Source organism: Lepidochelys kempii, chromosome 1 (assembly GCF_965140285.1).
Source record: "Lepidochelys kempii isolate rLepKem1 chromosome 1, rLepKem1.hap1, whole genome shotgun sequence".
Lineage (NCBI taxonomy): Eukaryota > Metazoa > Chordata > Testudines > Cheloniidae > Lepidochelys > Lepidochelys kempii.
This window is the reverse complement of record NC_136380.1, coordinates 88,900,092-88,922,233: the sequence shown is the minus strand read 5'-3', so window position 1 is coordinate 88,922,233 and position 22,142 is coordinate 88,900,092. Positions and strand designations below refer to the sequence as shown.

The window sequence follows — 22,142 nt, the reverse complement described above, 5'->3', positions numbered from 1 at the left end:
GAACCAGACAGATTATAGAGACAAACAATAGGGAAATGGGGACTACAGTGATAGACCAACACAGAAATGAGGATTTCACATCCCAGCTATTGATAAGTGAGTTCTTGCCAGACAGAATGCTATCAAATTAAGTTTCCTTTTACATTTTCTAGGCACTTCCCTTTCTCTGGAGGCGATAGGCACTATCAGGACAGGATTGTATTCCTAACAACCCAATAGCACCTTATTTCAATGTGACTAGTTTGGAATGTAAGGATGTGACTGTTCGCTTCCCAGCTTATGGCTGTCTCTGCTGTTTAGCCAAAGGCCTTAGCCTAAGAACAGGGCCTCTGACTGTCACAGTAAGAGAAGGCCCTTACACCAGCAGACAATGATTTTGATTCTTTCTTTTATACCTCTATAACTAGCTAAGCGATAAGAATACACTTAAATTCTTAGAGTATAGGCCTTTACAGACAGGCCTGAATATCTATATCCTAACAACTGTGAGCGTCCTGGATTGTTTTAGATGTGAGTGAGCCACTTTGGCTTAAATAAGAACCAGCTCAAATGTTCACCACTAACTTCAATGCATTTTATTTTATTTTATTTTATTTTATTTTATTTTATTTTATTTTTTTTGCAAAACTAAAGGCAAATTCTTGGAATCATAGAATCATAGAATATCAGGGTTGGAAGGGACCTCAGGAGGTCATCTAGTCCAACCCCCTGCTCAAAGCAGGACCAATCCCAACTAAATTATCCCAGCCAGGGCTTTGTCAAGCCTGACCTTGAAAACCTCTAAGAAGGAGATTCTACCACTTCCCTAGGTAACCCATTCCAGTGCTTTACCACCCTCCTAGTGAAAAAGGTTTTCCTAAAATCCAACCTAAACCTCCCCCACTTAAACTTGAGACCATTACTCTTTATTCTGTCATCTGGTACCACTGAGAACAATCTATATCCATCCTCTTTGGAACCCCCCTTCAGGTAGTTGAAAGCAGCTATCAAATCCCCCCTCACTCTTCTTTTCTGCAGACTAAATAATCCCAGTTCCCTCAGCATCTCCTCATAAGTCATGTGCTCCAGCCCCCTAATCATTTTTGTTGCCCGCCGCAGGACTCGTTCCAATTTTTCCACATCCTTCTTGTAGTGTGGGGCCCAAAACTGGACACAGTACTTCATATGAGGCCTCACCAATGTCGAATAGAGGGGATTGATCACGTCCCTTGATCTGCTGGCAATGCCCTTACTTATACAGCCCAAAATTCTGTTATCCTTCTTGGCAACAAGGGCACACTGCTGACTCATATCCAGCTTCTCGTCCACTGTAATCCCTAGGTCCTTTTCTGCAGAACTGCTGCTTAGCCTTTCAGTCTCTAGTCTGTAGCAGTGCATGGGATTCTTCTGTCCTAAGTGCAGGACTCTGCACTTGTCCTTGTTGAACCTCATCAGATTTCTTTTGGCCCAATCCTCTAATTGGTCTAGGTTCCTCTGTATCCTATCCCTCCCCTCCAGCATATCTACCATTCCTCCCAGTTTAGTGTCATCTGCAAACTTGCTGGAGGTGCAGTCCACGTCATCCTCCAGATCATTAATGATAATCAATGGAAGTGTTGCTTGTGTATAGAATGAAGGACTGGATCATAGGCAGTCTGATAAGTATTTTAAGGTTACATTTCATTTTCATGCATTTCAAAACGTATGGGTTGTGCCCAGGACTGGAACTAGAGGCTAGTGTTTTCAAAGTGTCCTACAACACTGTGGCACCCAACTCCCATTGACTTTGAAAATCCATTCAGAAGAACCAAAATGCCACCAGAAAGCCTGGTGTTATTTCAAATGGAACACTTATAACCATAGTGAAAGAGCTGGTGTTAGGTGACTACTTATTGGCTGGTTATAACATATAACAGAAGATAATCAAAGAAAAATAAATACAGCTAGAGTCACTGGAAGAATAAAGTAACAAATGTGTTTTTATTTAAATTATAACAAAATATAGTGTCATCAACTGAAAGTCTAGAGGAAACAGGGGTTAATCTTCTGGTGAAATTTTGGCCCCATTGAAAGCAAATGAGTGTTTTGCTAGTGACTGCAATTAGCTGAGGATTTCACCTGCCAGTGTGGCATGGCTGCTTTGCATCACACTGCTTGTGTAATCTGGCTTTAACACCCTTTTTACTGGGTATCATTTAATTATAAGGGTGGAGAGGCTTAGAGTCAATGAAGCAGCTCTTATACTACTTGCCTCTGATGCCAGTGCAACGGGGCGGGAAAAGAGCTGTCTGGAACAAAGGGGACATTGTTAGGATGCTTCTTGGAGCCAATTACAGCAAGTGTGAATTATAGAAGCCCCCAAGATGTAACCTGCCCTTTGCTTTAAGGTTTGAGCCACCTTTGTACACCATCTGCTGACTTGTGTTCTCAGCAGATTCCGGAGGTTTGGACCCATAATATTCAAATATGCCAAAGCTCATTCCGGCAACTGCAGGGAAAGTGGGGGTGAGAAATAATATCAAACAATGAGAGGAAAGAATGCCACAGATTATAAAGGACTGTAAAAGATTCATTCACATCAGCATTATAATCCTTAGGCAAAAAGATCCTCTCAGAGTTGCATGGCAAATCTTGACTCTGATATTATGCTCTTCCTACATCATGTAGAACTGGGAGTTCTCCATCTGTGAGTGGAAAAGAGCAGCAAAATATCAGTTTTAAATTCACTATAGAGTTTTAAAAGGACAAAATTGGTTTAAATGAAGGAAATGCTAGTAGAATTTACTCTCACAACAAAGAAAATAAAATATAATCACCTCTATAGGCAGCATGTTCACTTTTACGCACAAAAAGAACCATTTGACTTTCTCCATATCCAAAAAAGTTATTTACAGCTGCTGCTTCATGTTTTATTAATAGACTAAGGAGCTAAAGTTTATTTAGGAGTTATGACAGTGAAGGATGTGTAGTAAATGAATTATTTCCTTTTCCGAAGTTGTGCAAGTCATTTTTAATATTAGAAGTGACTCCAACAGCAAATGTTATCTAGGCAAGTGAAAAAGTTTATCTGAGCCCAGTGACATCACATGTCTCAAGAGACAGCGGGTAGTCCTGCTATCTTGGATTACATCCTTCTCCTCAGATGACAGGTCTTTCCCTTAGTCCACCACGTGTTCACCTGGTGGCAATCAGTGCATGTCACCCACCAATGGATGGCTACTCTGTCTTTACTCATCCAGCCACATCTAGGTTCTTAAAAGGATTACTTAGAACCCTTCCACTGGTAACAAAGTGAACCCCTCCCTGGGACCTTAATTTTGTAATTTTGATATGCATCAAGACATCCTTCGAACCACTAGCTAGTTGTCCAATGTTTCACCTGACAGTGAAGGTCTCCTTTCTCATTGCCATCACTTCAGCCACACAGGTGGGTGTACTTGGGGCCCTAATGGAGGACCCTGCATATACAATAGTGCATAAAAACAAAGTCTTGCTATGACTTCACCTGAAATTCATCCCGTAGGTAGTTTCAGAATTTAACAATAATCAGACTACCCATTTAAATGTACTTTTCTGAAGCTGCATGCTTCCAGAAAAGAAAAGAGGCTTCATTCCCTTGATGTCAGACAAGCATTGGCATTTTACCTAGAGAAAACAAAATAGATCAGAAACACAACACTCACCTGCTTGTTGCCATAGCAGAATGAGTCCGAGGACAACCTATTTCCTTTCAGAGAATCTCTAAGTGGATCTCTGGCTGTATCCAACTTTGTCAGTTGGCATATCTTCCTCCCTCGCACAGGGTAAAGGCTCACTCTACAAGAGTGCAAGCAGACTCAGTAGCATCACTTAAAGAGGTATCCCTGCTTGATATTTGTAAGGCAGCAATATGGAATTTCATCCACACATTTCTGAGACATTATGCCTTGGTCCAAGCTTCCTCCACTGATGCATCCTTTTGGAGAGCGGTTCTACAAGCAGCTATACCACCTGCATCCTAGTAGCCTTCTCCTCCTCTCTGAGTACTGCTTATCAGTCACATACAGTGGAATACACATAGGGACCAGCAGTCAAAGAAGAAAGTGAAGTTACTTACTTTGTAACTGGAGTTCCTTGAGATGCATGGTCCCTATCTGTATTCTATCACCCACCACCCACCCTCCTTCCACTCTGTTTTGGATCATGTCGGATCATGTCTGATTCATGGTAAGAGAAGGAACTGAAGAGGCGGTTGGTGTAGTGCATGAGAAGAGCAAGGGCACAGGTGTGGATAAATAGACACTACTTACAAGAATTCTTTGGTCTCAGGTGAATGGCATGCATGCGCATCCCTCAGAAGAAAACGGATAGGGACCATACATCTCTAAGGGTATGTCTACACTACGAAATTAGGTCAAATTTATAGAAGTAGAATTTTTAGAAAGTGATTTTATACAGTCAATTGTGTGTGTGCCCCACTAGAGAGCATTAAGACCATTAAGTCGGCGGAGTGCGTCCACAGTACCGAGGCTAGCGTCGACTTCTGGAGCATTGCACTCTGGGTAGCTATCCCACAGTTTCTGCAGTCTCCGCCACCCATTGGAATTCTGGGTTGAGATCCCAATGCCTGATGGGGCAAAAAACATTGTCACGAGTGGTTCTGGGTACATGTCATTAGGCCCTCATTCCCTCCCTCCCTCCGTGAAAGCAACAGCAGACAATCGTTTCTTGCCTTTTTTCATGGGTTACCCGTCAGATGCCATACCACGGCAAGCATGGAGCCTGCTCAGCTCACCATCACTGTATGTCTCCTGGGTGCTGGCAGACGTGGGACTGCATTTCTACACAGCAGCAGCTCATTGTCTTTTGGCAGCAGATAGTGCAGTACCACTAGTAGCTGTCCTTGTCATCTCCTGGGTGCTCTTGGCCGGCCTTGGTCAGGTCGGTCAGGGCGCCTTGGCAGACATGGGTGCTCCTGGCAGATCTCAGTGAGGTCTGTTAGGGGCAACTGGGCAGACATGGGTGCTCCTAGCAGACCTTGGTAAGATCTGTCAGGGGCTCCTGCACATAAATGGGAGTGACTCAGGTCATTCTCTTCTTTAAGTTTTGTCTAATGGAGATTCAGTCCTGCCTGGAAAACTGGCAGAGGGATAGCTCAGTGGTTTGAGCATTGGCCTGCTAAACCCAGGGTTGTGAGCTCAATCCTTGAGGGGGCCATTCTGCTTCAGGCTGCTTTCCCAGCCAGCAGCACTGTCTGCTGCCAGCCTACCCCTTGCTCCTCCCTCCATGAAAGCAACAGCCAACAATTGTTTCATGCCTTTTTCCGTGCAGGCGCCATATTGCTGTCAGCATCGTCATCCACCCACTGCTTCTGCTGCCACTCTGCTCTCCTGCTCATGCCATACCACAGCAAGCATGGAGCCCACTCAGATCACCACGGCAGTTGTGACCGCTCTAAACACCACACACATTATCATGCAGTATATGCAGAACCAGAACCTGCAAAAGCAAGCAAGTAGGCGATGGCAGTGCGGTGAGGAGAGTGATGAAGACATGGACACAGACTTCTCTCAAAGTACGGGCCCCAGCAATTTGGCCATCCTGGTGGCAATGGGGCAGGCTCATGATGTGGAATGCCTGTTCTGAGCCCAGGAAACAAGCACAGACTGGTGGGACCGCATACTGTTGCAGGTCTGGGACGATTCCCAATGGATGCGAAACTTTTATATGCATAAGGGCACTTTCATAGAACTTTGTGACTTGCTTTCCCCTGCCCCGAAGCACAAGAATACCAAGATGACAGCAGCCCTCACAGTTCACAAGCGAGTGGCAATAGCCCTGTGGAAGCTTGCAACTCCAGACAGGTACTGGTCAGTCAGGAATCAATTTGGAGTGGGCAAATCTACTGTGGGGGCTCCTGTGATGCAAGTAGTCGGCGCGATCACTGAGCTGCTGCTACCAAGGGTAGTGACTCTGGGAAATGTGCAGGTCACAGTGAATGGCTTTGCTGCAATGGGATTCCCTATCTGTGGTGGGGTGATAGACGGAACCCATATCCCTATCTTGGGACCGGAGCACCAAGACTTCCAGGACATAAACTGAAAAGGGTACTTTTCAATGGTGCTGCAAGCACTGGTGGATCACAAGGGACATTTCACCAACATCAACGTGGGATGGCCAGGAAAGGTACATGACGCTCACATCTTTAGGAACTCTGTTCTGTGGGAACGGCTGCAGCAAGGGACTTTCTTTCCAGACCAGAAAATAACCATTGGGGATGTTGAAATGCCTATAGTTATCCTTGGGGACCCAGCCTACCCCTTGCTCCCATGGCTCATGAAGCCGTACACAGGCAGCCTGGACAGTAGTCAGGAGCTGTTCAACTTTAGGCTGAGCAAGTGCAGAAATGTGGTAGAATGTGCATTTGGACGTTTAAAAGCATGCTGGCACAGTTTGCTGACTCGGTTAGATCTCAGCGAACCCAGTATTCCCATTGTTATTACTGCTTGCTGTGTGCTTCACAATATCTGTGAGAGTAAGGGCGAGACGTTTATGGCAGGGTGGGAGGTTGAGGCAAATTGCTTGGCCACTGAGTACGCGCAGCCAGACACCAGGGCGGTTAGAAGAGCACAGTAGGGTGTGCTGCGCATCATAGAAGTTTTGAAAACCAGTTTCATGGCTGACCAGGCTACGGTGTGAAAGTTCTGTTTGTTTCTTGATGAAAACCCGCCCCTTTGGTTCACTCTACTTCCCTGTAAGCCAACCGCCCTGCCCTCCCCACTTCGATCACCGCTTGCAGAGGCAATAAAGTCATCGTTGTTTCAAATTCATGCATTCTTTATTAATTCGTCACACAAATGGGGGGATAACTGCCAAGGTTGCCCAGGAGGAGTAGGGGAGGAGGGAAGTACCGGGTGGAGTGGAGGAGGATGCGGGGACAGAAGGACAAGGCCACACTGAACTTCAAAACTTAATGAATGCCAGCTTTCTGTTGCTTGGGCAGTCCTCTGGGGTGGAGTGGTTGGGTGCCCAGAGGCCCCCCCACCGCGTTCTTGGGAGTCTGGTGAGGAGGCTATGGAACTTGGGGAGGAGGGTGGTTGGTTACATAGGGGCTGCAGCGGCGGTGTGTGCTCCTGCTGCCTTTCCTGCACCTCAACCATACGCCAGAGCACATCAGTTTGATCCTCCAGTAGCCTCAGCATTGTATCCTGCCGCCTCTCCTCACTGTGCTGCCACCTCTCCTCTTGCTCATAACTCCTCTCCTCTCAGTCATCCCTCCTGTCTTTGCGTTCAGTTTGTGTTTTCCTGGATTCTGACATTGTCTCCCTCCACGCATTGTGCTGGACTCTTTCAGCATGGGAGGCCTGCATGATATCAGAGAACATTTCATTGCAAGTGCATTTTTTTCAGCTTCTAATCTTTGATAGCCTCTGGGACAGAGATGATAGGGAAATCATTGAAACATTTGCAGCTGCAGGAGGGAAAAAAAGGGAGATTAGTCTTTAAAAAGACACATTTTAGAGAACAATGGGTAGACTCTTTCACGGTGAACCAAGCTGTTAACATTACATAGCACGAGTGCTTTTTTTACAGGTGGCATTTTGCCTCTTATATCGAGGGCCTGCCGGTATGGTGTGAGAGATCACACAGGCAGGGCTGGCAGACAACAGAATTCGGCTTGCAGGCAGACATGGTAGGCCACAGTCTTTTGGCTTCTTTAACCTTCCTAACTTGTGGGAATGGTTTCAAATAGCAGCACCCTCATTTCCCATACCAAGCATCCGTTGGGTTAGCCCTTTAAAATGGGTTGGCCATTTAAAAGTAGGGGCTGAGGTTTTTGGGTTAACGTGCAGCACAAACGCAACTAGTCCCGCCCCTCCCCCCCAATTCTCTGCGATTATCGCTTCACCCCTCCCCCCACGCGTGGCTAACAGCGGGGATGATTTCAGTTCAGCCACAAGCAAACAGCCCAGCAGGAATGGCCACCTCTGAATGTCCCCTTAATAAAATTCCCCTATTTCAACCAGGTGACCATTAATGATATCACTCTCCTGAGGATAACACAGTGCGATAAAGAATGGATGTTGTGTGAATGCCAGCATGCTCCGGGACCATACGCTTCAATGCTTTGTTCTTCAATGATTCCAGACTACGTGCTGCTGGCCTGGCATGGTAAAGTGTCCTACCATGGAGGACGGAATAAGGCTGCCCTCCCCAGAAACCTTTTGCAAAGGCTTTGGGAGTACATCCAGGAGAGCTTCATTGAGATGTCCCTGGAGGATTTCTGCTCGATCCCCAGACACGTTAACAGACTTTTCCAGTAGCTGTACTGGCCGCGAATGCATCCCAAGTCTTCAGGGCAAATTAATCATTAAACACGCTTGCTTTTAAACCTTGTATTATATTTACAAAGGTATACTCACCAGAGGTCCCTTCTCTGCCTTCAGGGTCCGGGAGCCCACCTTCGGTGGGTTGGGAGAGTACTACATCCAGGGTGAAAAACAGTTCCTGGCTGTCGGGGAAAATAGTTTCTCCACTTGCTTGCTGTGCTTCAACCTCCTCCTCCTCACCATCTTCCTTGTCCCCAGAATCTGCATCCCTGTTGCGTGAGAGTCCATTGACGGAGTCCACGCACAGGGCTGGGGTAGTTTAGGGGCACCTCCTAGAATGGCATGCAGCTCATCATAGAAGCGGCATGTTTGGGGCTCTGACCCAGAGCGGCCTTTTGCATCTCTGGTTCTTTGGTAAGCTTGCCTGAGCTCCTTAAGTTTCATGTAGCACTGCTATGGGTTCCTGTTATAGCCTCTGTCCTTCATGCTCTTGGAGATTTTTTCAAATATTTTGGCATTTTGTCTTTTCGAACAGAGATATGATAGCACAGATTCGTCTCCCCACACAGCGATCAGATCCAGTACCTCCCGTTTGGTCCATGCTGGAGCTCTTTTGCGATTCTGGGACTGCATGGTCATCTCTGCTGAAGAGCTCTGCATGGTCACCTGTGCTGATCAGCTCTCCACGCTTGTCAAACAGGAAATGAAATTCAAATGTTCGTGGGGCTTTTCCTGTCTACCTGGCCAGTGCGTCTGAGTTGAGAGTGATGTCCAGAGTGGTCACAATGGAACATTCTGGGATAGCTCCCAGAGGCCAATACCGTCGAATTGCATACACAATACCCTAAATTGGACCCAGCAAGGTTGATTTCAGTGTTAATCCACTCGTCCGGGAGGAGTACAGAAACCGGTTTTAAGAGCCCTTAAAGGCGGGAAAAAATGACTTCCTAGTGTGGATGGGTGCAGGGCTAAACCGATCTAATGCAGCTAAATCCAACCTAAACTCGTAGTGTAGACCAGGGCTAAGAACTCCAGTTACAGAGGTAAGTAATTTCCCTTTCCTCATCGGAAATGTAGAAAAAGGGAGCACTTGAGAGCCCACCAATACAATCTGATCCCGTACACTGCAGACAAACCAATGGCTTGGTTGCAAATATGGTAAGAGGCAGTATTTAGCTCAAGCATTCTATATGCAGATTAATGGCTGGTTAAGTGCATATTGATAGGTGTGGATGAACTGTGAATAATGGGAGATTCTTCTACATTTCCATTGAGACAGTAAATGCACCAGAGGAGCCATTATCACCATTAACTGAAGAACCAGTTATTTCAGTGATAGATTTCCCTCTCCCTTGTTGTGCTCTCTTGTGTTTTTAAACATTGTAATTAAAAAAATATACAAACAATAGACAAATATCTATAGCAAAGTAATGTTACAGGGTCCAACATAACTTTGAGTCTCATTCCCAAGTTTGGATCCAATATCCCTCAATTTGACAAAGTTCTTGGAAGTATTTTGGAGGTGGTGCACTCATGTTTTGGATGAGAGTGAGTGCAAAGGATTGATATTGTTTTCTAAGGACTTCTACCTACCCTTCAAAGGAGAAACTTCCAATCTCTGTGAAATTGGAGTGAGGGTACCATTAAGTAACACAGAATTAAGAGGGAAATAGAGAATGCCAGGTGAACTTCTGCCATATTTTGATTATATTGAAATTTACAAATCATGCAATTCAGAGTCAAGTAATTTTTTTCTTAAACTTATATGAAATGCCTAAATCTAGCAGGGTCAATGTGCAATGTCACATACAAGATATGATATAACAAAGAATGATTCACAACAACTGGATAAAGAATGAAACACAAGGCCTTAATTCTGGATATCCCTGTTTTCATGGATTGAAGTTGGATCTCTACAGGTATTATAATTTACATATTTATGTGTACATATAATAATGCAGAGAATTCTCTGGCCCTGGAAAAAAATACACAGAAAGTATGTATGGTAAGAAAGATATTGTGTGCTTATTTGTAATATGGAGAAGTCAGGGGAGGCAAGTTGTATGGGCTCCAGCAATATTCAGGGCCCGGGGCCCAGTTCCACCAATGTTTGGGGCCAGGTCTCTCCCCCAGCCCTGCCTGCTCCCCCGCCCCGCACCTCCTCCGAGTGTGTCCCGGCCCCACTTGCTGCCCCCGTGCACCTCCCCCAGGCCCCTGGAGCATCCCTGCCTCTCCCCTGAAGCTCCATGCTGCCTCCGCTCTTCTGGCTCCGGGCATCAACTGCCACCACAGGGTCCTAGTGCTCCCCTTCCACTAGTGACAGGGCAGGCTGACCCTGCCCCTGCCCTTCTGCCTCGAACCCTTCACTTTTCCGACAGGACACTCCACCAGCACAGGGGGCCCCCCAGCCCACAGTCACCTCTCCTGCCCCACACTGGGCAAGGGGCAGCCCCATCCCTCACCCCCAGTGAGGCTACAGTGAGGGGCAGCAGCAGGGGAGGGGGCACACACATGATGGCAGCATCCCCACCCCCCGCACCCACCACAGAGGAGGCAAGGGGTTTTCTGGACCTGAGAGGGGCCTTAGGAGCACATGCAGTGACAGTGGTTCGGGGTGAGTGTGCTGCTGGAGGAGAGAGGGGGGGAAATAAGGATAAGTGCAGGGTCCTGCACTTAGGACGGAAGAACCCAATGCACAGCTACAGACTAGGGATCGAATGGCTAGGCAGCAGTTCTGCGGAAAAGGACCTAGGGGTGACAGTGGACGAGAAGCTGGATATGAGTCAGCAGTGTGCCCTTGTTGCCAAGAAGGCCAATGGCATTTTGGGATGTATAAGTAGGGGCATAGCGAGCAGATCGAGGGATGTGATCATCCCCCTCTATTCGACATTGGTGAGGCCTCATCTGGAGTACTGTGTCCAGTTTTGGGACCCACACTACAAGAAGGATGTGGAAAAATTGGAAAGAGTCCAGCAAAGGGCAACAAAAATGATTAGGGGTCTGGAACACATGACTTATGAGGAGAGGCTGAGGGAACTGGGATTGTTTAGTCTGCAGAAGAGAAGAATGAGGGGGGATTTGATAGCTGCTTTCAACTACCTGAGAGGTGGTTCCAGAGAGGATGGTTCTAGACTATTCTCAGTGGTAGAAGAGGACAGGACAAGGAGTAATGGTCTCAAGTTGCAGTGGGGGAGGTTTAGGTTGGATATTAGGAAAAACTTTTTCACTAGGAGGGTGGTGAAACACTGGAATGCGTTACCTAGGGAGGTGGTAGAATCTCCTTCCTTAGAAGTTTTTAAGGTCAGGCTTGACAAAGCCCTGGCTGGGATGATTTAATTGGGGATGGGTCCTGCTTTGAGCAGGGGGTTGGACTACATGACCTCCTGAGGTCCCTTCCAACCCTGATATTCTATGATTCTATGAAAGGGGAACCCTCACCCGGAGCTCACTGCTGCTGGTGGGGAGAGGGCTGAGGGGAGTCCTCCTCTCTGGTTCCACACCCACGGAAGCCTGCCTGCACCCCAAACTCATCCCCAGCTCTGCTCCACCCCAGAGCCTGCACCCCCAGCCAGAGCCCTCACCCCCCCACACACACTCCCCAACCCTCTGTCCTAGCCCTGAGCCTCTCCAAAACCCCAAACTCCTCATCCCCAGCCCCAGCCAGAGCCCTCATCCTCCTGCACCCTAACCCTGTGCCCCAGTCCTGAGCCCCATCCTCCATCATGAACCCCTCATCCCTATCCCCACCCCACAGCCCTCACCCCACACCCCAAACCCTTCATCCCCAGCCCCACAGCCCTCACCCCTGCACTCCCTCCCTCCGCACACTGTCCCACCCCCAAACTCCCTCCCAGAGCCTGCACCCCCTTCCTCCAGACCCCCTCCCATCCCCAAACTCTGTCCCAGAGCCTGTACCCCCACCCCTTCCCACACATCCTCTTCTGCCCCCAAACTCCCTCCCAGAGCCTGCACCCCTCACCCCCTCTTGCATCCCACCCCTTGCCCCAGCCCAGAGCCCGCACCCAAACTCCATCCCAGAGCCTGCACCCCCACTCCCTCCTGCACCCCTACCCACTGCCCAGCACGGAGCCTCCTCCTACACTCAAACTCCATCCCAGAGCCTGCACCCCAGGCTCTTTCCCCCACCCAAACTCCTTCCCAGAGCCCAATCTCTCACCTCTTCTGCACCCAAACTCCCTCCCAGAGCCTGCACCCTGCAAGCCTCCTGCACCCCTATCCCCTGCCCCAGCCCAGGGCCTACACCCCAAACCTCCTCCTGCCACCCAAACTCCCTCCCAGAGCCTTAGGCAGGTGGGGGTGGCAGAGTTTAGGGGGCGGGTTCTGGGCACCACAAAAATTTCTACAAACCTGCCACTCTTGGGAGAAGATACTGTACTTTGTGAAAAGGTAAAGAACAATGAGTGCCATAAAACCTTTAGGTCCTTTGGGAAATAAATGAGGCTGACAGTTGTGGATATTTTAGTGCAGCTTCACAAACTTTAGAACAGTGAAAGTGATTGATAAGGTGAATGTTTGAAGAGCAGCCCTGTTTAGGGAGAACATCTCTCAATTACATTTTGCAATTAGGTACTTTAAAAATTAAGTTTCCTTGGACTGGTAATTTTTTCTTGCAAAGCAATTGATTTTGTCCTTTCTTATTTAGACCTTTTGTTAGCTTCAATTATATAATTTAAAATTAGGTGTACAGATGCTGTCCTGTGGTTGGAGCTATATGGTCAGATATTTGCAACTGCATGGAGTCCCACTGAAGACCCAATGGACTTCTGTATGGACGTGGGAGTTCATCGACATATACCCGAGTGCAGGATCACTAGTCACATTAGTTGTAATTATTTTCTTTGATTACTAGATAACAGAGACATAAGGAAATACTTGAATTTCACTGCAATGAATACATTATTGGACCTTGTCCGCACATAAGTTCAGGGGTCTGTCCATGCAGAAGCAGTTGCAGGATCAAGACCTTAGTTAATAAAAATCACTTACCAGGTATTAAATCTTAAAGGTTTTTTGGGAAAAAAAGTCAATGGCAATATTTTTATAAAGCCAGCTGACACGCCTGAACTGGCCCATTAATTTTAGAAGCGGGAGAGACTACAAAAAAGTTCCATGATTACTCTGCCAAATTTTTAAATTAATGTGGTTTATTTCTGTGAACATTTTTTATTTGTTTTACTGTCTTGAACAACCAAAAAGCAAACGTTAATACTAGGCACAAGTATTCATACCCGGAGTGCAAATCAGAAAGAATATCATTTAACTTTTTTGACCAGTCATAACTAGCCAAGAACCCCAGTATATTCACAGAAAACCATTTGCAATCAATCTGGTGATTTAAATAAGATTCTCAAAATGTTTGTCAAATGTTGTCAAGTAAGACATACATTTGAATAAACTGAGATCAGCTTGTGGATATCTGTAAGCAGAAAAAAGGATTAAAGTCTATTGAATACATTATTTGTGATGAATTATTTCTTATCTCTAATCATTCTGAAATGTTTTTTTTTTTAAAAAATAACAGTATTTTATACATAGGGAATGAAATAATGAAGAACTAATTATGCTGAACCTAAAATTAATGTACACTTACAACTGGACAAGATTCTGATAATCCTAGTCACATAGAATAGTATTTGACTCCACAAATAGCCCTTACAAAGTCAACAAGACTACTCATAGAGTAATGCAATACTCAGCATGAATAAGGATGTCAGAATCTGGCTGATAACAATTCTGGGACATACAATCCTTGCATTCTTCCACATAATAAACAGTTATTAATAATTACTTGTTTAGAACCCCAAAGTAAATATTATCTCAATATTAGCTTGATTTCAAGAAGGAAAAAGAGTCGTTTTTTGTAAACACGTTGTTTCATGCCAAAAATAATACAACACCATGTGCATTAATACCAATATATTATCCTAACATCTGGAAAACAGTCAATTAAAATCAAGCTGAAACTCCCTCCACTAGAGAAGAGGGGGGATTTTTAAAGTGCACTCGCTGCAATCACTCTATGACCATAAACACCAATGTACCATAAACATTTTTTGCTGCACACACACATACACACACACACCCCTCGCAACTATTTAACCTACCACATTGCATGAACTGGAGTAAAGATCTAATGTGCAGCTTTACATTTTTATAAATCCTTCATATCATTATCACAGGCATTTTGTTCCAGAGGAAGATAAGCTTTTCCCTTGTCTTATGATAGCTACTGTTGGGTGGAAAACAAGGATTTGTGCATTTGGTTCGGGGGTATTTTCAGCATTTAAAATACATATCAAAAAGATCTTACATTTACTGTATGTCTGCAAACAGAAAAAGCTGCAGGAGCTGTGGTAGAGATTTATTGTCTTGCAGAATCAGCCATTAATAGATCTTAAGTGATCTACAGAAGATTTAGCTGGATTTTATTTTCAGAAGGTTCAATTAGAACAGGAAAAGAGGAGGTGAGACAAATTGCAGGAGGAGGTGGAGCTGAGCTGTCCCAAGGTGGAGCTGTATCTTGTGTTAAATGACACTGGCAGATTAAAGCTCTCTGATGGGGAAGGGGAAGGGCTTAAAGGCTGAGCCAAAAGCCAAGAAGTCTTTTTATTTACGCCTACCTCCCAGCCCCTGGCAATCTGACTAATAACAAACTGAGGTAACAAGAAAGACTAGAAAGAAGAGAGAGAACACAGAAGCAGAAGCAGCTTGGATCTAAAAATCTAACAAACCAAGAGGGGTCAGTTTAAGCTCTGCTGAACATCTTGTTTATTTACTGCATCCAAAAGCTTGCAAATGGTTAACTATATGCAGAAAAGTCAGCATAGATGGGAAGTATGCTGTGAATTTTAATTGAGGAAAAGGGACAACTGCTTTCAGGATGGTATACAGTGCACTCTGCCTGAGAGATTTTATGTATTATTTTTTTTCCCAGTGAAATGCTCTGTACTTTGTTTTCTGACACGGACTTTTAACTTTAGGCAGCTGGAGCTGTATAAAAGCTTGCAGCAAACTGAAAATTTGGAAGAAAGTGTACATTTTTTATAAAGAGAACCTGAATTGCATTTGAACATCTACTCCAATTGTGCATTATTGATCGTGTCAGGGAGTGTTGCTTCTGTACAGGTAAGAAAGCTTCCAGTTAGCTAATTATCTCAAGTGAATTTCCTCACTTTTTCTCTGGGTCTTTCACACCAATTGATTTTATTTTTCTGTATTACTTTGGTTAACTTTACAGTTAAATGATAGAAATCTGTATAGATTTACCCACTGATATTTCAAGCACTGTTCCGGGTACGTTTTTCACTGAACAGTTTTCAATACATGTAGTCGCTCAGCTGGCAAAGAGAGAGTAGTTTTAGACTGTAGCATGGATTAAAGAAGTGTTTTTCTGAAGTATGACGTTACTCTTAAAATACATCATCCAACTGTGCTTATATCCAGAATTAACAAGAAGGCTTGAATGGTTTTATATACTGCACATTCCCCTTTCTTTACCGGAGGCTTTGGAGTACTTCCCTATTCACTTTACACATATTTGTATGAAGAGTAAGATCAAATAAAAAAGACTTTTTTTTTTAAAGAAGATTTTATTATTTCACTGCTTCTCAAGCGTATTGCAAATTTGCCTTAAGGGACTCATAACTCACTACTTCTATATATACTGCAAATTTGCCTGGTAGGAAAGACTCTGGAAGTCACAAATCTTTTTTAATAAAAACTGTGAAAAGAACAATTACAGTAAGCAGTTATGAAAACTAAGTTACCACCTGATATTTCTTATAACACTTCACTAAATGAAACAGGATAATAATTAGTCCAGTATTTCAAAATAAAATGTATATTCAATCTTTACTGTGAGTTTTCTCAACACAATGTTAATCATCTGTTACAGTAAAGCATCTGCTATTTTAAAATAAGAGTGGAGCCCATTTAAGGCTAGATTTACTTGCTCCTGTGTGCACAGACTGAACATTTAAAAAGACATGCCAATCAGTTCTCACCCAATACTTACAAAATATGTAGAAGTTCCCAGTGTCTTTCTACTGTGTGCGTGTGTGTGTGAGAGAGAGCAAGAGAGAGAGAGAGAATTTTTGCAATGTTCCCCGCAAAAGTATGCTAATGATTAAAATAGGAATGTGTTCCAATTGGTTACAAATGTTCTTACTTTCATCTTTGAAAAATGATGAGAGGTCTTGGATTTTTTTAAAAAAAATGATTTTTTAAATATGTATTAAAATGCAACATGCATTTCAGATTAATGTATTTTGATTTATTTCACTTGATTTTGCTCTGGGCCCTCATAAAAACTACAATTTAAATACAATGCACAACTATGCTGGTGCCCTGATACAGAAACAAGTTACAGAAAATAAAGGCTACTTAGCAACAAAATTGGTTTGTTATAGGTAACTGTTACCAGAAGCTTCATTTTTCACCTTAGGTTACTGAAAAGAATGCTAGTGAATGAATGAATACAGTTTTCTTGAACACAATATCATGGTGGCATTAATCTGAATCCTTTGGAATAAGATTTCTGCATATTGGGTGTTTCCCAATACTTTATGGAAAACCAGAGGCTCAGACACGATGTAAGTTACATTTAACCAGTTAACTAGAAAACCAGTTAACTAGAATAGACTATGTTCAAGAACTACTCTATGATCCAACAAAAAACATGTTTTGTTTCTACTGAAAAAGATACATGAATCAAATAAGTTTAGTGACAGATTCTGTCACCTTTCCTCATGATGAGAAGCACCTTTATCCACTGAAATCTGTGGGACAACTGTGGAGTAAGATATTACTCAATGTGCACAAACTGGTGCTTACTGATTTATAAGCATTTCAGTAGCATTCACAAGGGTAGTATCTGAGTGCCTCCTGTGAAAGTCCTCTTATCAAGTTGCAAGAGAAGTCTAGATTAGTAGGCTAAATGAAGCCTAAATGAGTAGTCCTGTAAGAATAAGATATGCATCTAAGAATAAGACATGGCTGATGGGATGCCAAAATATATGACCAAATTCTGAGAATGTTCATAAACATAATTACATAGATTCTTGCAACTTCCTCAGAAAGCAGCAATTCTGCGGGTTAATTGTGTGATGACATTCTGCTCTGCAAAGCATGTTTCAATAGCTCACTTAAAAAGATCAAGTGACCTTTATGACACAGATTTCTTCAAGCAATATTGTTCACTTCTGGAAGAAATAGTGCACTGAAGGGGGATTCTTGAATGAAATAATGTGTTTCAAATCAATCTTTTCAGAGTAGGAACCTTTTCTTGTTGGAAATGTGGAAGTATTTCCTTTAATAATAGATTATAAACAGACGTGACTTCATCTAATGCAACAATAAGTATCTTTGCTCTTTGGCAATTAGACAACCTTGCTATGAAAAAAGAAACATGCAGAACCCTCATATGAACAGTAACAAACTAATCTCATCTCAGTGAGAACCATGCCAAAACAGATACTTAATTGAAAATATATAATGTTCACCAGTTTCTGTTCCTGATTTAATAGTTGGACAGTTCTGATGCATTTCTCATGCATCCTAAAGTTTGAGACCAATCATTTGCAAGATAATAGCTTAAATGACACACTGCAGATGATGTCATTCATCATTGCTAATTGTTAATGACAAATCTCTTGCTTTGTGCATTTTAGAATGATATTCATTATTAAGAAGAAAATTTCCTATTCAATATACTGTATATTGCCTACCTATTTCTTTCTATTTGTACTTCACTCTTGTTCTTTTTTTGCTAGTAAACTTAGTTTAGATATTGAATGCACAAATATATTATACATATATGTATAAAACGTGTGTATAATCTCTCTAAAGATATGAATGCGTGGGTAGGGTGTATATGTACATCTACCCACAGCTATATTTAAACTATAAACACAGCACATACATATTTAAACAAAAGGAAAAATCACTAATTGTTCTCAATTTTGGAGGTATTAGGATTGCAGAAGAAGTTCCATTTCAATTTACAGATAAGTTGCAGAAACAGGCAAAGAAAAAGCCCTCCACATGCTGGCTGAATAAACATTTGATAGACAATAGATTGTTGGAACCGAACCGAGATTGTTTTATTATGAAACTTCTGTTCAGTCATGTAGCCTGTTAATATCTATCTCTTGCAAGTTCCTAAAAACTGCAGCACTGCAAGCCCATCATCAAAGGTGAAAATATAATATTTTATATTAACCTTGATGGAAGCAGTTTGGGGCAGTGACCTGTCTTTTTGTTTGCTTGTTTGTTTGCCTACAAAGCACCATGTACGTATATGGCACTCCATAAATAAGAACATAATTTTCATGAGCCCTGCATGCTGTGTTGTTACAACCTAAAAATACTGAAGGGCTTCTGTGTTATGACCTTCATGCTATATTTAATGGTCAGAACTAATCATGTGTTGCATTTCTTAAAGAATCATTAAAATATTTGATAGAATACAATATCTTTTTTTTAAGGATAAGTTTTTTAGGTAAGCTTGGGGTACTTTCAAGTGTTTTTTTTTAAATATGAAATGATACACTCAGTTCATTTTTATTTTACAGAACCTACTGGCAACAATGAAGCTCTGGATTTTTATGTTATGTTCAGTTGTGGTTGCCTCGGATTTACTCCAATCTCAGCCTTCTTTGTCTTCAGCGAGAGGATCTTGTGAGAATCTGTGTTCTTGTGAAGAAAAGGATGATATCTTGATTATAAACTGTGAAGAAAGAGGTATCAAAATGTTATCACAAATAAATGTCCCACCATCACAGCCTTTCCATCTTAACCTGCTGAACAATGGCTTGACCATGTTACATATGAATGATTTTGCTGGCCTCATCAATGCTATCTCACTACACGTTGGATTTAATAATATTGTAGATATTGAGCCTGGAGCTTTTAATGGTCTCAGTCTTCTTAAGCAACTTCATATCAATCACAATTCTTTAGAAATACTTAAAGAGTATACTTTTCAGGGACTGGAAAATCTGGAGTTTCTTCAAGCAGACAACAATTTCATCACCGTGATTGAAGCAAGTGCCTTTAGCAAACTCAACAGACTTAAAGTTCTTATTTTAAATGACAATGCCATTGAGTTTCTCCCTCCTAATATATTTCGCTTTGTGCCATTGACCCACTTAGATCTTCGTGGAAACCAGTTACAGACTCTGCCATATGTAGGCTTTTTAGAGCATATTGGTCGAATACTAGACCTTCAGCTGGAAGACAACAAATGGGCCTGTAATTGTGACTTACTGCAGCTGAAGATATGGCTAGAAAACATGCCTCCCCAGTCTATAATAGGTGATGTTGTGTGCAACAGCCCTCCTATTATCAAAGGGAGCATCCTAAGAAGATTAAAAAAAGAATTGCTCTGTCCCACTAACCCTATAAATGAACTTGAAGATCCTTCAGGGTCCTTGCCCTGGGTAGTAACCACATCTATAAGTGATAGTCACCTACCAGCAAAGGTGATCCCTGTCCTGAAAGCTCCTACCAAGGAACCAGGTTTAGTGCTTCATGCCACAAAGCCAGCTACTCAGCTTCCAGGAATATACTGTCCTGTACCCTGTCACTGCACCAGCCATATCCTGTCAGGAGTTCTAATTCACTGCCAGGAGCGAAATATCGAAAGCTTGTCTGATTTAGGTCCCCCTCCTCCAAATCCTAGAAAGCTTATTCTAGCTGGAAACATTATTCAAACATTGCTGAAATCAGATCTGGTGGACTATGCTAGCCTGGAAATGCTTCACTTGGGAAACAATCGTATTGAAATCCTTGAAGAAGGATCATTAATGAATCTAACAAGATTGCAGAAGCTATATCTAAATGGCAATCATCTTACAAAGTTAAGTCAGAGTCTCTTCCTTGGTCTTCAGCACCTTGAGTATTTGTATCTTGAATACAATGCCATCAAGGAAGTTTTGCCAGGGACATTTAACATGATGATAAAACTTAAGGTGTTATATTTAAACAACAACCTTCTTCAAACTTTACCACCCCATGTTTTCTCAGGGGTGCCACTAGCCAGGCTAAACCTCAAAACAAACCAGTTTACCCATTTGCCTGTGAGCACTGTCTTGGATGAACTGGATTTGCTTGTACAAATTGAACTTGAGGACAACCCTTGGGACTGTACTTGTGATTCAGTTGGGCTGCAGCAGTGGATACAAAAGTTGAGTAAGAACATCGTGATGGGTGACATTTTCTGTAAATCCCCAGGGCACCTAGCAAAAAAAGAATTGAAATCTCTGAACACTGAAGTCTTATGCCCAGGACTAATAAATAGCCAAGCCCTACCAACCCATGCTAGCTTTATAGTTGTGACAACTTCTTCTACAACAACCAATACTGCGATCACTATTCTTCGATCACTTACAGATGCTGTCCCACTTTCTGTTTTAATCCTAGGGCTCCTAATTGTGTTTATTATGCTTGTATTTTGTGCAGCAGGAATAGTTGTCCTTGTTCTGCATCGGCGGAGAAGACACAAAAAGAAACAGGCAGATGAACATATGAGGGACAGTAGCCCAGTTCATCTGCAGTACAGCATGTATGGTCACAAAACAACACACCATACAACTGAGCGGCCAGCACCAACTCTCTATGAGCAACGCATGATCAGCCCCATGGTTCAAGTTTATCGAAGTCCATCCTTCAGCCCCAAACAGACAGAACAACAGGAGGAGGGAAATGAAAAGGATGTGAATGATTCCAAACATCTCTGCAGAAGTCTTCTGGAAAGAGAGAACAATTCTCCTCTCACAGGTTCAAATGTCAAGTACAAATGTACAGACCAATCAGCTGAATTTCTGACCTTTCAAGATGCCAGCTCTTTATACAGAAACATTCTTGAGAAAGAAAGAGAACTCCAGCAGCTAGGAATCACTGAGTATCTAAGAAAAAATATTGTCCAGCTCCAGCCCGACATGGAAGTACATTATCCTGGAACACATGAGGAGCTAAAGTTAATGGAGACACTAATGTACTCCAGACCAAGAAGGGTGTTGCTTGAGCAGACTAAAAATGAGTATTTTGAGCTCAAAGCTAACTTACATGCTGAGCCTGACTACCTGGAAGTCCTGGAACAGCAAACATAAAATGACATTACTTTGGATTGGGACAGAAAATCTGTAATTCTATTTTAAATAAGAACATTGTAAATAAAAGTGCCTTATAATAATGTATCATCCATCAGGACTAAAGCACAGCAGTAATCCTAACAAAAAACTCAGGGATCACTGTGGGAAGCCATGGGGAAGTTTGCAGGCAATATGTCTTACCCCAAGTGAAACATGATCTCTGTGTGATTGAACTGTGGCAGGAAGATTACCATATTCCTTTAGGGGGCCAGGTTAAAAGGCCTGTATGGCACTGCCCATTCTGTACCTAACCTAGGATAAACCTTTTATGTTACTTGTACTTCTTTCTTTTCTCTTAATTTAATTGGACTACTTTTTTAAGTACCTGATTATATAGTTATAAAGGTTAATATGTATTGATTAGGTATTAGTACATACACCACATATGTGAACATTGTCTACAACTGCACTTACCATATCCTTATAATAAATACAAAAGGAAATGAAGCTTTGTCATACTAAATATCAGTTAAAAAGAAAAAAAGAAAAGAAAAAAAAATGAAAGATATTTAATTGTATAGGCACCCAATGCCTGCAAATATTTAAGTATCTTTTACATGGGACTTCATTTATCAAATTTTTACAGTATGTGGATGGAAAATATATGTATAAATATAATTACCAACAATTTAAGAGACAACAACAAAACTTTCTGCTGCTTTCCCTATCTGACAGTTTTACT

The 22,142-nt window shown here is 42.8% G+C and overlaps 1 protein-coding gene across 2 annotated transcripts in view; it reads left to right on the top strand.

Moving 5' to 3' along the window:
* SLITRK6 (SLIT and NTRK like family member 6) overlaps positions 1 to 21,861 on the top strand; it is a 117,407-nt gene extending 95,546 nt beyond the window's left edge. For both annotated transcript variants that reach the window (XM_073347610.2, XM_073347563.2), the window contains exons 5-6: positions 15,290 to 15,434; positions 18,881 to 21,861. In XM_073347610.2, the coding sequence (XP_073203711.1) occupies positions 18,896 to 21,418 (2,523 nt within the window). In that variant the 5' untranslated portion in view covers positions 15,290 to 15,434; positions 18,881 to 18,895 and the 3' untranslated portion in view covers positions 21,419 to 21,861. The remainder of the gene's footprint in view (positions 1 to 15,289; positions 15,435 to 18,880) is intronic.
* Positions 21,862 to 22,142: the final 281 nt, after the last annotated feature.